Genomic DNA, 18,392 nt, shown 5'->3' with positions numbered 1-18,392 from the left:
GAACAACTCGGCACGTCATTTGTGGCGCCTGGCTTCCTTTTTCATTCTGGCCATTTCCATCAGTTTTGCCGTATTTCAGAACAGAGAAAGACATGATTGATACATACGGGTGACGTGGGTTTCCTTACTCAGCTGCCTTGTAAGAACGGCGCCACTGTGACTAGCACAGCTTGTTTCCACACCTCCTTTCCCAGAGCTCAGAAAGCACGAGTAAAGGCAACAACCAACAAAACCCACAACACGGCGGCACACCTGACTCTGGGACTTCAATTTCCCACGCCTGGTGCCAAGACTCTATGGTATTAATCAACGGTTGCTTCAGGGCATTGCAGATGGCCCTGCGGGTTATGTCCTGCACAGTTTCAGTGGGCGCCATCCACATGGACTACGTTGTGAATGGTGACCCTGGAGTTGTGCAATATGGCAGCCGTAGGTTATACTTTGATGAGAGAGCTATAATTTACACAGTATGGTCCTGGGGGCTTCCCTGGTGGCGCAGTGGTTGAGAGTCCACCTGCCGATGCAGGGGACACGGGTTTGGGCCCCGGTCCGGGAAGATCCCACATGCCGCGGAGCGGCTGGGCCTGTGAGCCATGGCCGCTGAGCCTGCACGTCCGGAGCCTGTGCTCTGCAACGGGAGAGGCCACAACAGTGAGAGGCCCGCGACCACAAAAAAAAAAAAAAAGGATGGTCCTGGGCACAACCTGGCTGCCAATGCACTTTGTCAAACAAGTGTTTTTCTTTATATTTTTCTATCTTGTATGTTATTCTATGGGTAATTTATCTGCAAATGTATTTATCTGCTAGCGGGGGCAGGTCTTGGGAGGTTTCCCTGTCCATAAGGACACTTACAAAGGAGGCATCTTGGCTGCTCCATGCTGGTTTGCTTGACTCTAAAGCTGAGGGTTATCATGTGCTTATTAGGTGCCAGACGCTGGACTAAGCAATTTACGCACTTTGCCCACTTAATACCACAGTCACTCAAGGTGGTAGGAACTATTGTTACAGGAGTGGGGACCGAGGCCCTGAGAGGTAGATGATTTGTGCACGTCCAGTATAAAAGCCGGTCAAGAGCAGGGCTGGGACGGCGCTGGAGTCAGCCTGACCTCAGGGCACGTGCTCTAACCACTGAGACATCTGCAAACACATCTGGATTCCTAACCGCCCCGCACCTCACCCGCCTCCCCCAATAAAATGCCGTCACACCCTCCTCTATTGGTTAGGGTCACCACAAAGCCTGAAATAAATGCTTTCATTTGGGAACTCTTTGTCGGGAGAAGAACAGTTCTCATCATACTGAATCTGTATGATATCAGGGCAGTCCTCTGTGGAAACTCCATCCAAGGAGGAAACACAGCGCCCTCACCAGGGACCCCAAAATCAATTGGAAACAAGAATAGGCCGGAAGCAAGACGGCCACGAATTTTTTAGAAAAACTGGGCTTCAAAATATTTGATGAGAGATGCTCTTCAATACCTCTCCCTTTTCCCCTCTTCCTTTCTCTTCTTTTAAATAGCCAGCAGCTTGGGGTCATCAGGAAGTGGAATTTGTAGGAAGGTGTCAGTCAGTCCACAGGCTGCCCTCACACGGACGCTGCAAAGGACCCCTCCATGAATATGAGCATCATGGATGGAAGCTCCTCAAGCTGGGGACGCCCCGGCAGAGAGCACTTTTGAGAAGATGGGGCTGTGGAGAGTCCTGCAAAGTGCCCTGGGCACAGGCCAGGGGAACGCTTGTGCAGCTGCCTGCAGTCAACTGAGGAATGAAGCAAGGTGCAAGTGCGTGTAGGAATAAGAATTGAAAAAATCCGTGCATATTCGAGTGACCGTGAGAGTATGCTTTCCTCGGTGTGAAAACCAGTCAAGGCTACTGCTCCAGCTAGCATCAGACTAAATGGTTTTCTCCCCTCCTTTTTCCGCAAGTGGGGATAGTGTTTAATTTGCACTGACTAGCTGTGTGGCCCTGGGGAAATTACTTAACCTCTCTAAGTTTCGGATTCCTTGTCTGTCAAATGGGGATCATGGGAGAACCCATCTCATAGGTTGCTATGAGCGTGAAATAAGGGAGAGCAGGTGAATTGCTTAGCACAGTGCTGTTCACGTCAGTGATTCCTCCTGCTGCTCTCCTGGTTTCTCTTCTTACAAAGCATCTTCTTCCGTCTTATCTACTCAAGGTTAGAGGTCGTCATCACTTTTTCCCACAATTATATAAGAAGTACCTTGTAAAATAAAGTCCCCATTCTATAGTTGTACACCCGTGTGCATAACAAACTTACTCAAAATGGCCAAAAGGTGGAAGCAACCCAAGTGGCCATGGATGGATGAACAGGTAAACAAAATGTGGTGAATCCATACAATGAAATATTCAACTGGAATGAACCATGAGGATATCATACTAAGTGAAATAAGATGGTCACAAAAGGACAAACAATGTAAGATACCATTTATATGAGGAACCTAGAATAGTCCAATTCACAGACACAGAAAGCATGGTGGGAGGGGAGGAAGGAAGCAGGGGGTTTGATGTGATGGGCATAGAGTTTCAGTTTGGGAAGATGAACAAAGTTCTGAAGATGGATGGGGGTGATGGCTGCACAACAGTGTGAATAGATTTAATGCCACTGTGAACTGTACACTGAAACATGGTTAAGATGGTAAATTTTATGTGTATTTTACCATAATTTTGAAAATTAAAAGTTAAAAACAAACCCCAAAATGAAATACCTCCAAGGTTTCTCCGAGGTTTGGGGTGATAGAAATGGAGGAAAATGTTCTGAGAGCAGGTTGTGGTGATGGCTGCACAACTCCATCAATATATTCAAATTGATTGAATTGGACACAAAATGGGTGAAGTTTCTGTTATGTAAATTGTACTTCAGTGAAGCTGTTAAGAGCAAGCAAGCAAACAAACACATGCTGTGATCCGGAGGAAACTTTGGAGGATGAAGGAGCTGTTCACTGTCTTGATTGTGGCTATGGTTTCACAGGTGTACCCATATGTAAAAGCCCATCCACTTACAGACTTTAAACATGTGCTGTTTATTGCATGTCAATTATATCTTAATAAAGCTGTGTTTTAAAAAGGCAGAAGAGTATTCCATATATAACGAACTCCTTATAATATATTAAACTCCTTAGAATATATTAAACAATATAATTTATTAAACAATGCCCCCTTTGGATGGAAATTTAGGTTTCAAATTTTATGCCCCTATAAATAATAGTTCAATAAATATCTTTGTAGGAAAAAAGAAGAAAAAAATGCAGATATTGTTTGCTGCTCCCCCTCTTCTTCTCCCCACGGGCAAGCCACAAAGTCAGAATTTCCCAGGGAGGGGGCCTGGGAACCTGTAATTTGACTGAACATTCCTGAAAAATTCTTGGAATCAGACATGTTGGGGCACATTGAATCAAACTTCATGAACTTGGATTTTCAGGCTTGGGAGTGTGAAATCCCCTTTTCTTTGATCCCTAAAAAATTCTGTAAGTGTTCCATACAAATGATTCTAAATTTCGGTTTCCCTCCTATTGGCGGTGCATCAGAATCATCAGGGAGCTTGTGAGAATGCATATTCCCAGGCCCTAATCCCAGGGAGGATGTGTATGGTTGCCAGATTTCGCATAAATAAAGAAATGAATAAATCAATATATAATAAACTATAGGGTGTCCGTTAAATCTGAATTTCAGATAAACACCAAATAATTTTTTTAGCATATGTGGTTCCTTGCAATAGTTGGGCCACACCTGTACATAACAATTATTTGTTGCTTATCTGAAATTCAGATTTAACTGGGTGTCCTGTATTTCATCTGGGAATCCTAAGTATGAGTCCTCAGGCCTGGGGTGAAGCCCAGATCTGCACTGTTGGTCTGCTCCCCACGTGCTTCTGACAAGGGGGATCCTTAGAACCCATGTTGAGAACCCCTGATCAGGTCAACACCTTCTATGTCAGGAGCCCCTCCTCAGGGCGGCCAGTGGATCCCAGTGCATCCCACAAGTGAGCACACTTTAATGTTGGTCCAAGGAGGAAAAGGGGGCTGAGAAGCAGCAGGAGAAAACTGTCCCAGGTTTTCAAAGCCAAACGTGGTGGATACGGTGTCACGGGCCCTGCAGCCTGAGGGACGGTGCTCATCTTCTCTGAGTGAGTATTTAAGGCTGCCTAGTGGACCCACACCCCAGGATTCTGTCTAGATTCTCTAAACTTTATTTATTTATACCCAGCCTCGTCCTAGAAAGGACTTTAAGCCTCGGAGGTCTCAGTCCATGCAGGGTTCTTGGTGCTGGGGAGTGAGGTTAACACGCCGTCTCTCTGGGACACACACGACAGGTATTAATTGTGTGCTCACCACGAATGGGCATTATTCTGGGAGCTTTACAATGATAACCATCTCATTTAGCCCTCGAGATAAGCCTGCAAGGTCATTGCTGTCGTTGGCCCCATTTTGTAGATGAGGAAACCGAGGTTCCGAGGGGTCCAGTGGTTTGTGCAAGAGCGCACCGAGTAGGCCAGTGGCAGAGCTGGGGTTCTGACCCAGGACTTTGTTGCTAACCAGCCCCCATCCTGCCTCCCTACTGAACCAGATACTTCTTGTCACTGAGCTTTGCTGGGTGAATTTTGGCTTACGTTCAGCTTAACCTGGGGCCATACTTTAGGTCCTGATCCCGGGAACATTTCTGATCCGGTGTGATAACAGCTGGCAGGCCTTGAGCGTCTACTCTGGCCAGAGACTTTGACTTTTTATACATAGATACTCTCTCAACGCCCTGCACCGCTAAGAAGACCCAGACCCAGGCATACAGAGAAGCCTGGCCGAGGTCACAAAGCTAGGAAGTTGCAGAGCACTGATCTGCCTAAAAAGGAAGCATCCATCTCTGCATCTTCAAAAGCACACACTTGCTTTCCACCTCCCCTCGCCAAGCTTCACTTTTCAGGAAAACGCTCTCGCTCCGGGCTGGTCGCTAGGCAACCCTTGCATGTAATTCCACGAAATGCCCAGAAGAGGGCGCGAGGACTCGCTCTCCCCGGGCACCCACGCGATGGGGCTGAACTTCGCAGAATCGCGAAAGCAAGAGTGACGCGCTCCAGACGAACTCCACCTGTGGCCGTACCCGAGCCCTAGGCTGCACGGAAGGTGACACAACACGGCACCTCTGCACCCCACCCCACCCCACCCCACCCCACCCCCGCAGGGGCCTGGACTCACCGAGGCTGGGTTTTCGATGACCAGTTCGTAGGTCAGCCCTCTGGACCCAAACCTCAGGATGTCTCCGGGTAGGAGCTTCACAGCCACGTTCTGAATGTGGCACTCATTGACGAACGTGCCGTTGCAGGAATTGAAGTCGTGGAGAACAAAGCTGCTTTCGGCCTCATTATATTCAATGAGTGCGTGATGGTTGTCGACGTCTGCAGACTGAAATGCAGAAGGGGGACAGTCAGAGCCAGCAATAACAGGAATAACAAGGAATAACTAGTGCCACTGACACTGGGGGCCCCAATGTGCTAACCACTTCATCTGGCTGGACAGTCACTGCAATCCTCATTTTAAGAGGAGGATGCTGAGGGTCAGAGAGGTTAAGTGACTTGCCTAAGGCCACACAGCTAGTGAGTGGAGAGTCACCAGACCCTGACAGCAGACCCAGAATAGATGCCCAGTTTTGGGGTAGGGCGTCAGGCAACACAGAGGCAAGAGGGAACTCGGGGGGGAATTGGCCAGGAATTGGCCACTTGATAGTTCTCTGATCCCATGCAAGCATCCTTTTGGTTGTCCCGAGTGGCAAGACAGCAGAAATGGCCCAACACAAACCAGAAAGGTCAGTTGGCAAGTGACAACTGTCCATTTACTGCAAGTGTTAAAGTTCAGGGGAGGTTTTGTAATAATTGTTGTTTGTTCTATTCATTTTTAAAATAACATGTTTTTTGTAATAATGCAGAAAATGAGAACTAGAGAAAAACACAAAGAAGACATTAAAATCACTTAGACTCCCGTCCCCCAGAGGCAGGCACCGAGAACACGGTGGTTCACATCCTTCCAGTCTTTTCTCTATGCTTACAATCTTTTTAAAAAGTTTAAACACAATTGAGCTCACACCACAAAACATAGTTTTATAACTACCTTTTAAAAGCCTTGGTGTACAATGAAGGTTTTTCCCATGTGCTTAATTATTACTGTTGCTTCTTAAAAGCTAATCAGAATTTATCTAACCAAAGATGATCTATTTTTCAATAGGGGCCCTGGTGTGACCACATTTCCCTCAAAAGAGAGAGACCCCAGACAGTGATTTGTCAGTGGCCTCAGAAACCTCCTGTGTAACCACTTTAATAAGAAGAATGAGCAAAACTCGGCACCAAGGAGGAAATATCACACCCCCACCTGGCCCCGGCGCCCTGGACTATGGGCTGCAGGGCACGTGCGAAGTCCTGTGTCTTCTCAGGACACTGCCTATGAGCCATCCACTCCAGCCTGAGACTTTGCAAATATTTTCTAAGTCACTCTTCTCAGAGTGCCTCACCCAACTTTCATAGAGAGTACTTGGACTTAGAAATCTATACTAATGTCCCACAATATAATTATAACCTATAGCTTATATTAATAATAGCTTATAGTATATGAATAGATAATAATATAACTGCATATATTAGTAGAATATATTAATGACACATTATGTGTAATTACACAAATGCCAGGAAATTTGCTAAGTGCTTTACTGCATTATCCCGTTTCATCTTCACAATAATTCAAAGGGATACTTCCTCATTTCAAAAAAATTTAATTTTTTATTGAAGTCTAGTTGATTTACAATGTTGTGTTAGTTTCAGGTGTACAGCAAAGTGATTCAGTTATACATATATATAATATCTATTCTTTTTCAGATTCTTTTCCATCACAGGTTACTGCAAGATATTGAATATAGTTCCCTGTGCTGTACAGTAGGTCCGATAGTTACTCATTTCTTAGATGAGGAAACTGAGGCATAGAACGATTAAGTGTGCCCACAGTCAGCCACTTTGACTCGCTTGGCTTGTTCCCAGGTTTGCCTGATTCAAATGACTGTGCCTTTACCCACTTTCCAAATTCCTACCAAACACTTTGGCACTTAAAATACTGAAACACAAGAAGAAAGCAGGAGTAGCTCTATTAATTTCAGGCAGAGCCAACTTCAGAGGAAGGAAAGTTATCAGGGATAAAGAGAGGCGATACATAGTGATAAAGGGGTCGATTCTCCAAGCAGACATAACAGTCCTTCATTGTATGTACCCAACAATAGAGCATCAAAGTATGGAAGGCAAAAACTGATAGAACTGCAAGGAGAAGCAGATGAATCCATCATGGTAGCTGGAGACCTCAACAGCCCTCTGCCAGTGATGGGCAGACCCACCAGGCAGAAAATTAGGAAGAATGAAGTTGAACTGAACAGCACTACCATCATCTGGATCTAACTGGCAACCACACAGCTTCATCCCACAGCAACAAAACACACATCCTTCTCAAGCTCCCATGGAACATTCATGAAGCAGACCACATTCCAGGCCACAAAATATACCTCAACAAATGTAAAAGGATAGAAATTATGCAAAGTACGTTTTCAGAACACAATGGAATTAGGCTAGAAACCAATACCAGAAAGACAGCTGGAAAATCCCCAAATATTTGGAGATTAAACAACACACCTCTAAATAACAGATGGGTCAAGGAGGGAGTCTCATGGGAAATAAAAATTTATCTTGAGCTAAATGAAAATGAAAATACAACCTATGAAAATTTGCAAGATGCAGTGAAAGCAGTGCTTGGAGGGAAGTTTATGGCATTGAAGGCATACATTTGAAAAGATCTAAGCTTCCACCTTATGAAACTAGAGAAAGAAGAGCAATATAAGCCTACCACAAGCACAAGAAAAGAAGCAGTGAATGAAATAAAAAGCAGGAAAACAATAGAGAAAAGTCAGCAAAATAAAGAGCTGTTCGGTTTTTTTTTTTTTGTAAAGATCAATAAAATTGACAAACCTCTAGCAGGATAACCAAGAAAAAAAGAGAGAAGATACAAATTACTCAAATCAGAAATGAAAGCGATGGCATCACTACTGATCTCATGGACACTGAAGGGATAATAAAGGAATATTATGAATAATTCTATGCCCACAGATTTTATAAGTTAATGAAGTGGACCATTTCCTTGAAAGACACAATCTACTGAAACTCACACAAGGAGAAATAAATACTCTGAATAGACTCATATCTAGTAAAGAATTTGAATCAATAATGAATAACCTTCCAAAATGGAAAGCACCAGGCCTGGATGGGTTCACTGGTCAATTCTATCAAACATTAAGGAAAGAATGATACCAGTTCTCAATAATCTCTTCCAGAAAATAGAAGAAGAGAGAACACTTCCCACCTCATTCTGTGAGGCCAAGCTTATTCTAATAGCAAAACCAGATAAAGATATTGCAAAACAGGAAAATTGCAGACCAATACCTCCCATGAACATAGATGCAAAATCCTCAACAAAATATTAGCAAATTGAATCCAGTGATGTATAAAAAGACTTCTACACCACAGTCAAGTGGGATTTATTCCAGGTATGCAAGGCTGGTTCAACATTTGGAAATCAATTAATGTAATCCATCACATCAACAGCGTAGAGAAGAGAAATCGCATTATCATAACAGTAGATGCAAAAAGAGCATTTGACAAAATTAAACACCATCCATGATAAACTAACAAACCACCAAACCACCACAACAACTCTTGGCAAATTAGGGATGGAGGGGAACTTCCTCAACCTGATAAAGTACATCTATAAAAACCCTAAAGCTAACGTCATATTTAATGGTGAGAAACTAGAAACTTTCCAATTAAGATCAGGAATAAGGTGAAGATGTCCCCTTTCACCACTCATTTTCAACATTGTACTGTATGTCCTAGCTAATGCAACAAGGCAAGAAAAGAGAATAAAAGATAGATTGGGAAGGAAAAAGAAATCTTCTTTGGTGAGGTGTTTGTTCAGATCTTTTGCCCATTTTGCAGATGGCATGATTGTCTATGCAGAAAATCCCAAAGAACCGACAGAAAGCCCTCCTGGAACTAATGAGCAATTGTACCCAGGTGGCAGAATACATGATTAATATACAAAAGTCAATTGCTTTCCTATATACCAACAATGAACAAGTGGAATATGAAATTAAAAACACAACACCATTTACATTAGCACCAAAAAAAAAAAATGAATTACCTAGGAATAAATCTCACAAAATACTTAGCTATATGAAGAGGTATATGAAGAAAACTACAAAATGTTGATGAAAGAAATCAAAGTAGTCTAAATAAAAGAAGAGATATTTCATGTGTATTTGAAATTCCTTAATGATGTATGATGTTTAACATCTTTTCATATGCTTATTTGACATCTGTAGATTTTCTTTGGTGAGGTGTCTGTTGAGCTCTTTTGCCCATTTTTAAGTTGGGTTGTTTGGTTTCTTATTGTTGATTTTTAAGACTCATTTATATTGTTTATTTATTTATTTTATTGAAATGTAGTCGATTTACAATGTTGTATTAATTTCTGCTGTACAGCAAAGTGATTCAGTTATACATATATATACATTCTTTTTAAAATATTCTTTTCCATTATGGTTTATCACAGGATATTGAATATAGTTCCCTGTGCTATACAGTAGGACCTTGTTGTTTCTCCATCCTGGATGTAACAGCTCACATCTGCTAACCTCAACCCCCCACTCCATCTCTCCCTCAACCCCCTCCCCCTTGGCAACCACAGTCTGTTCTCTATATCCATGAAGACTCATTTATTTTGGATACATGCTTACAGCATCTTTATTCATAACTGCCCAAAACTGGAAGCAACCAAGATGTCCTTTAAAAGGTAAATGGATAGACAAATTGTGGTACATCCATACAATGAAACACTAGTGATAAAAATAAACGAGTTATCAAATAACAAAAAAGACATGGAGGAATCTTAAATGCATATTTCTTAGTGAAAAAACCTAGTCTGAAAAGGTTACATACCGTATGATTCCAACTGTATGAAATTCTGGAAAAAGTAAAACTATAACGAGAGTAAAAGATCAGTGCTTGCCAGGGGCACAGGGGCTCTGGGGCTCAGGATGAAGAGGAGGGGCACAGGGGATTTCAGGGCAGTGAAAATATTTTTTATGATACTGTAATGGTGGATACTTGTCACTATACATTTGTCAAAACGAAAGAACGTAGAACGCAAAGAGTGAACCCTAATGTAAACTATGGACTTAGTTAATAATAGCATATCAATATTGGTTCATCAGTTGTAACGAATGTACCGCACTAATGCATGAGGTTAATAATAGGGGAAACTGTGTGTATTGGAGGGGTGGATATATGGGAACTCTCTGTATTCTCTGCTAAAATTCCTGTAAACCTAAAACTGTTCAAAAAAATAAAGTATTAAAAAAAATGAAAACACATTAGTTCTTTGGAAAATGTCACCCACATCATCTTCATCACCATTGTCATTGATCTTTGTGTCCTTTGAACCTTTGATAACCCACGAATGAGAGAAATTCTGTCTGTGACATTTTGTTTGTCTCTTGCCAGGCTTCACTGCGTTCAGTTCCTCAAAAACTGTCAGGCCATTATTAAGAACTCAAAGCAAGCAGGAAGTTTTCAATGACTCCACAAAGTTGGGTGAGCCTCTACCACATGTTAGGCCAGGAGACAGCTTCCTAGTTCGGCCCTATAATATCACTCGCTCCCTTTACTTGGAAAATTGCTAAGTGCTGCTCCTGGACAGACGCCCTGCTGCTAATACAGACTGAGTCTATAAGCCCCAGCCTACTGAGCTGTCCCACTATGAGATGAACTGTTATTTATTTATTATTATTTTTATCATTATCTTTATCCTCCTCTAACATATTTTGAGGGCTTCCTGTGAACTGGGCCCTGCTGAAGCATTTTGTGTGCATTTTTATCATTTAATCTGCATGACAGCCCTAAACAGGGACTCTATTGTTATCTCCATCTTAGAGATGGAGAAGCTGAGACTCAAAAGCTGAAGTGAGAGGACAGCATTACCTTGATCCCAAACCCAGACAAGGACACGACAGGACAACCACAGACCAGTATCTCTTATGAACACTGACACCACAGTCCTCAACCAAACAGGAGGAAACCGAATGCAACAGCACGTTAAAAGGATCATACACTATGACCAAGTGGCATTTATTCTTGGAATGCAGACTTGATGGTTCAACATATGAAAATTAATCCACGTAATACATCACATTAACAGAAAGAAGGAAAAAAATGATCATCTCGATGGAAGTACAAAAAGCATTTGACAAAATGCAACACTCTTTCATGAAAAAAGCACTCAACAAACAGGGAATAGAGGGAAATTACCTCAACATAATAAAGGTCAAATATGAAAGGCCCACAGGTAGCATCATACTCAAAGGTGAAAGACTGAAAGCTTTTCCTCTAAGATCAAGAATAAGATAAGGATACCTGCTTTTGCCACTTCTATTCAACAATGTACTGGAAGTCCTAGCCAGAGCAATTAGGCAAGACAAAGAAATAAAGGCATCCAAATTCGAAAGGAAGAAGTCAAATTATCTCTGTTCACAGGCAACATGATCTTACATGTACAAAATCCTAAAGAGTCCATGAAAAACCACAACCCTCTTAGAACTAAAAAATACCATTCACTAGCAAAATCGTAGGACACAAAATCAACACACAAACATCAGTTGTGTTTCTATATGCTCACAATGAACAATCTGAAAAGGAAGTTAAGAAAATAATTTCATTTACAATAGCATCAAAATGAATAACATATTTTGGGATAAATTTAACCAAGGTGGTAAAGGATGTGTACACTGAAAACTACAAAGTGCTTCTGAAAGAAATTAAAGACACAAATAAATGGAAAGACACCCTGTATTCGTGGGTTGGAAGACTTAATATTGTTAAGATGTCATTATTACACAGCAGGATCTACAGATTCAAAACCCCAACAGCAGTTTTGGCAGAAATAGAAAAATCCATCCTAAAATTCATATGGAATCTCAGTGGACCCCAAATAGCCAAAATACTCTTGAGAAAGAAAAGCAAAGTTGGAGGTCTCACACTTCCTGATTTCAAAACTTACTGCATACAAAGGTACAGTAATCAAAACAGTGTGATACTGACATAAGGTCAGGCACATAGGCCAATAGAATAGAATAGAGAGCACAGAAATAAAAGTTTGCATATATGGTCCAATGATTTTTGACAAGGGTGCCAAGATTATTCAATGGGGAAAGAACAGTATTTTCAACAAATGATGCTGGGAAAGACTGCAAAAGAATTAAGTTGAACTCTTACCTTACACCATGTATAAAAATTAACTCAAAGTGGATCAAAGACTTAAACAGAGCCTAAAATTATAAAACTTTTAGAGGAAAGCACAGGAGGAAAGCTTTATGACATTGGATTTGGCAATGCATTATTGGATATGATACCAAAAGCATAGGCAGCAAAGGTAAAAATAGATAAATTCAACTATATCAAAAATTAAAACTTCAGTGAATCAAAGGACACAATAAACAGGGTGAAAGGCCATCTAGAGAATGGGAGAAAATAGTTGCAAAACACAAATCTGAAAAAGGGTTAATATGAAGAACATATAGAGAACTATAACTCAACAACCACAACAAAAAAGAACCCCCAAATAACCTGATGAAATATGGGCAAAGAACTGGAATAGACATTTCTCCAAAGAAGATATATAAATGTCCAACAAGCATATAAAAAGATGCTCAACATTACTAGTCATTAGGGAAATTCAAATCAAAACCACAGTGAGATACCACCTCATACCCATTAGGATGGCTACTATCAAAAACAAACAAACAGCAACAGAAAATAACAAGTGTTGGCAAGGATGTAGAGTAGGGGAACACTTATGCACCGCTGAGAATGTAAAATGGTGCAGCTGATATGGAAAACAGTAGAGCGGCTTCTCAAACAATTTAGAATAAAATTATCATATGATCCAGCAAGTCCACTTCTGGGTATATACCCCAAAGAATTGAAAGCAGGAACTTAAAGAGTTATTTGTACACTCATGTTTACAGTAGCATTATTCACAATTGCCAAAAGGTGGAAGCCACCCAAGTGCCCACTGACTGATGATTAGATAAGCAAAATGTGGTCTATCCATACAGTGGAATATTATTCAGTGTAGGAGGAAGGAAATTCTGACACATGCTATAACACGGATGAACCGTGAGGACATTATGTGAAATAAGTGTCACAAAAAAGCAAATTTTGTATGATTCCACTATGTGAGGTACATAAAGTAGTCAAGCTCATAGAAACAAAATAGAACGGGGGTTGCCAGGAGCTGGGGAAGGGGAAATGGGGAATTGTTGTTTAATGGGTACAGTTTCAGTTTTGCAAGATGAAAAATTCTGAGGCTGGTTGCACAACAATGTGAATAACTTACAACTACTGATCTGTACACTTAAAAGTGGTTAAGACGGTAAACTTTATAGGTATTTTACCACGATTTAAAAAATGGCTAAGATGAAGGGACTCACTCAACATCAGGATGCTGGCCCAGGGCAATGTCAGGGTTTGAACCCAAGTCTAATTCCAAAACTTGTACCTTTGATTTGTACCCTGTGATTTTCAGAGTAGAGAGTGATTTAATAATGAGAGAGGAGACAGGCAGGACCTAATATACAAAACAAGTGCATTTTTTAAGGCTCCTGCATTGAAAATGTCTTTAAAAAGTATATAGTGAGTCCATAAAATATTGAGACGTTTCAACTTCTATTAACAATGACCATCTGCTCTGATGACCCCTGTGCTTTAAGGAAGCCTCCTCGGGAAGCTGACTTAGTTATGACATTGCCCTGAGGTTCACTGACATTGTCGCTGAGGTTCGACGTGTACCTGGAACCGTCCTTTGGAGCTAGGTTTCAACCTTGCATCACCTGGCACTGGGAAGCCCCATCTCAGACCATAACCTCCCACTCCCGGCCTTCCTTATCCTCTGTCTCATCCTCTCCTTGAGTCACGTAGCCTTTGCTCCCTGTTTGCTCCCTAGGGGTAATGCCCTATGCTCAACCAGCCTGGGCCCTGCTCAAGCTCACCAGCTCCTTCAAGTCCATCCCGGCCCCCAAACCCTCCTGCCACCCTCACACTTCTGTCCTGAGGCTGGCCCAGTGCCCTTTGGGCCCCACAGCCAGCAGGTCCCTGCTCTCAGGCTTTTCATTCTACTTTGACAACAGCCTCCTAGGTCTTCACCTCCTGCACCTGCCTGCATCCTCCGTCTGCTTCTCCCAACCCTCCTCCATCCCTTTACACGGCGCCCTCTGCCCAGCAGGCCCACCTGTGCGGCTACATCCATGGGCTGATGGGCTCCTTGTGTCTGGTTTCTGGTTGGGTTTGGCCAATGGGGGGGGTTAGAGATCAGAGCAGGGAGGAGAGAGCTTGGGGTACTTACTCCCCTGGCTTCCATTCTCTGGGGCCACACAGCTTCCCTCAGAGGACTCTACCCAGCTCTCGGGGTCTTCGGGTCCCAGGAAATGCCCCTGCCCCTCACCCCTCAGCTCTGGGGGTGGGAACAGTCCTCACTCATACTAGCTCTGGGCCCTGCACTATCCTTTGTGGTTTCTCTGAGCCCTGCCCACTCCCTATGGAGTCCCTTCAGGAAACTCCCCTCCATCACTCCACACCCCTGTGAATGTGCCTTCAGCTCCCTGCCAGGACCTGGACTTCCCAGGCTTGGAGAAGCTCTTAGGTGGGACCTTCAAGGCTTCTCTTAGCTGCCAAGGGCCTCCGGGTGGTCCTGCCTTCATCCCACCCTGGTCTGGTCCCTCTCCTCAACCATCTCCTCTTCTGCATCCTCACCTTGACAGTGTAACTTCCGTCTAACCTGTGAACGTGCTCACCACCCCCTCGGCCTGGAAACACCGCCCCTTCCCCCTTCCTTTCCTTTATTGTCAAATGGCTTCAAGAGGGTCCTCTCCCGCTGGGTCCTCAACCCACTGCCATTGCCCTCGGAGGCCCTCGGGCTCTCGGCCTCCCTGTGACATGTGACACAGTTGTCAGAGAGAGGCACGTGGCCTGGTGGTTCAGGGGTTGGGGGAGCAGGGCAACGTGGTGGTTATTAGACTGGGCTCGAGTCCAGCTCTCCTACTTCCTAGCAGGGTGACCTTGGGCAAGTGATACCTCAGCTTCCTCATCTGTAAGGTAACAAAAGGACCATCTTATAAGTTACTGGTGACCTATAAATGATATAATACATACAAAAGCACTTAGAAGAGAACATAGGGCAAATGGGAAATGTTCTCTGTTATGAGCAAGAGGATGGGCTCTGGAGTTAGAAAGCCTTGAGTTCAAGTCCCACCTCTGCTACCTTCCAGCTGTGCAGCCTGGGGCATGGTTCTTTGCTTCTCTTTGGTTGCTCCCTGAGCAGCAAAAATGAGTTTGATAAGCTGGGCTTCGTAGGATTGACAAAAGGTACTGCTTGGTGACATGTTCAAAGGAGTGGGATAACATTTTTGAAATTAACTTGTGTGTGTGTGTCTGTGTGTGTGTGTGTGTGTGTGTTTTATCTATTTCTTTTAACCTTTTGGTTCTAGGCTATCCCATTCCCAGCCCCATCCCCCCACTGCCTCCAGAAAGGGATGTAGTGCAGAAATAGTAAGAAAAAAAAATGGGGTTTTCAAAAGAATAAGGATATGAGGAAACGGCCAGGCGCTGGTGAGACGACGGGTCTGGGATTGGAAGGAAAGAAGAAGCTTCTCTGCTTCCCCGTCAGCTGGATCCTTCCTCCCCGGTCTCCCCGGGAGAGCCCTGTGGACCGGCAAGGCCTCAGGAGAGGCTGGTCCTGAAATCAGACTGCCCGAGCGTGGTGCCCAGTGCCCCAGCCTCCCTCTGTGACCTCAGGCAGGATACTCAGCCTATCTGTGCCTCAACGCCCTCATCTGTAAAGTGGGGCAAACAACATTAACCTCCTAAGGATGAAATGAGTTAATACACTCGAGAGTGCCCAGAACAGTACCTGGCACAAAGCAAGCTGTCTCTGTGATGAATACCCTCAGCCTGGCAGCAGCTCTCTGGCTCCCTCACCTCTCTGACTGCTTCCAGGTCTCCACGCCGGGCTCCTCTCCCCTCAGATGTCCGTTTCCTCTGCACTCTGTCCATGGGCTGGGGCCACTGTGCCACCCCCTCGATTCGCAGGTGTGTATTTCCAACCCCTGGTTCATCTCCAGGCCCCAAACTGCCTGGCTGCTTCCGGGATGTTGAGGTGCTCACTCAACCAGTCCTGCTTCCTGCCCTCTTGGTAACGGGATTATCACCTGCCAGCTCATCCAGCCATCTTTCTCCATGGCCTGTGGCATTGATCCTACTGATTCTTCCAGAAAGCTCTCAGACCAGTCCCAAAGCAACGGTCCAGTCAGGTGGTAGTATTAACGTGGTGGGCAGAATGGTCTCCCAAAGATGCCCATGCCCTGATCCTCAGAACCTGGGAATATGCTCCATGAGGTGGCCAAAGGGACTGTGATGATGTCAAGGTTACTAATCAGTGCTCTTAAAAGAGGGAGACTAAGGACTTCCCTGGTGTTTCAGTGGTTAAGAATCCACCTGCCAATGCAAGAGACACGGGTTCGAGCCCTGGTCCGGGAAGATCCCACATGCCATGGAGCAACGAAGCCCGTGTGCCACAACTACCGAGCCTGCGCTCCAGAGCCCACGAGCCACAACTACTGAGCCCACGTGCCACAACTACTGAATCCGCGTGCCTAGAGCCCGTGCTCCACAAGAGAAGCCACTGCAATGAGAAGCCCATGCACCGCAACAAAGAGTAACCCTCGCTCGCTGCAACTAGAGAAAGCCTGTGCTCAGCAACGAAGACCAAACCCAGCCAAAAACTTTTTAAAAATTTTTTAAAAAGTGGGAGACTATCCTGGGTTATCCAGGTGGGACTAATTGAACTCCACCAGTCCTTATAAGCAGAGAACTTACTCTGGCTGTATTGGAGAGATAAGTGGTGTTTCTTGCTGGGCCCCCACTTAACAGCCCCAATGCTCCTCTTCCTGGGAAAGCACCAGGTCAACGGTTCCTCTTTACCCAAATCCCCCCCTAGATGGCACCACCTCAGTCTGTTGCATGAATGAGGATGAGGAGAACATTGATCTCACATTTCACTGACAACCCCCATTCTCCATTCCACAGGGTGGAATTTCCCTAGCTTAGTCAATTATCTTGTTATCTCAGTTAACTGAGAATTTCCAATTTAGATATTAGATGTTCCCAAAGCTAAATTTACACTCAAAAAGTGAAGCTTCTGTTTTTAGAAGCTTGAGTCAGCTCAGTCTGAAACTCAGCCCCACCTCCCCCGACTAGCTGTGTGATTTGGGCCAGTTCCTTAACCTTTCTGAGTCCCATGTCCATGTCATCAAATGAGGATAATAATGATAATAGTAGTTCTCACCCGCACAGGATTTGTTTTGTGGATATAATTCTATAAATATATATACAGAACATACATAGATGATGTATAAAGCCATGTGAGATGCAGTAAGTAGTCCATAAATGTATGCTGTAGCTGTTTGTATTATGTATGCTATTCAAAAGATTATGATCTTTCTTTCATCTCACATCCATCAGAATGGCTACTATAAAAAAAAAGGGAAATCACAAGTGTTGGTGAGGACGCAGGGAAAGTGGAACCCTTGTGCCCTGTTGTGAGAATGTAACTTGGTGCAGCCACTATGGAAAACAGCATGGCAGTTCCTCAAACAATTAAAAATAAAATTATCATATGATCCAGCAAGTCTACTTTTGGGTATATATCCCAAAGAACTGAAAGCAGGGCCTTGAAGAGATATTTATACACCCATGTTCATAGCATTGTTTGCAACAGCCAAAAGGTGGAAACAACCCAAGTGTCCATCAGTAGATGAATGAATAAACAAAATGTGGTGAATCCACACAATGGAATATTATTCAGCCTTAAAAAAGGAAGGAAATTCGGACACATGCTACAGCATGGATGAACATGGACATTATACTCAGTGAAAGGATATTATACTCAGTGAAAGAAGCCAGTCATGAAAAGACAAATACTGTTATGATTCTACTTATATGAGATACCCAGAGTAGCCAAGGTCATAGAGACAGAAAGCAGAACGGTGGTTGCTGGGGGCTGGGATGGGGGGACAAGGGGAGTTGTTGTTTCATGGGTGCAGTTTCAGTTCTGCAAGATTCAAAGAGTTCTGGAGATGGATGGGGGTGATGGCTGCACAACAGTGTGAATATATTTAATGCCACTGAACTGCACACTTAATAAAACTGGTTAAGATGGTAAATTTTATGTTATGCATATCTTACCACAATAAAA

At 43.6% G+C, this 18,392-nt stretch overlaps 1 protein-coding gene and 1 pseudogene across 2 annotated transcripts in view; one reads left to right on the top strand and one right to left on the bottom strand.

Moving 5' to 3' along the window:
• LOC308610804 (centrosomal protein of 78 kDa-like) overlaps positions 1-18,392 on the top strand; it is a 573,086-nt pseudogene that overhangs the window by 433,411 nt on the left and 121,283 nt on the right. The window lies entirely within an intron of this gene.
• LOC308610810 (forkhead-associated domain-containing protein 1-like) overlaps positions 1-18,392 on the bottom strand; it is a 138,394-nt gene that overhangs the window by 113,299 nt on the left and 6,703 nt on the right. Inside the window, exon 2 of the mRNA XM_081259814.1 lies at positions 5,205-5,411. Within this exon, the coding sequence (XP_081115940.1) occupies positions 5,205-5,411 (207 nt within the window). The remainder of the gene's footprint in view (positions 1-5,204; positions 5,412-18,392) is intronic.

This window comes from Mesoplodon bidens, assembly GCF_964165515.1.
Source record: "Mesoplodon bidens genome assembly, contig: HAP1_SCAFFOLD_126, whole genome shotgun sequence".
Classification (NCBI taxonomy): Eukaryota; Metazoa; Chordata; class Mammalia; order Artiodactyla; family Ziphiidae; genus Mesoplodon; species Mesoplodon bidens.
Note: the sequence above shows the minus strand (reverse complement) of the source record. Positions and strands in the feature narration are given on the sequence as shown.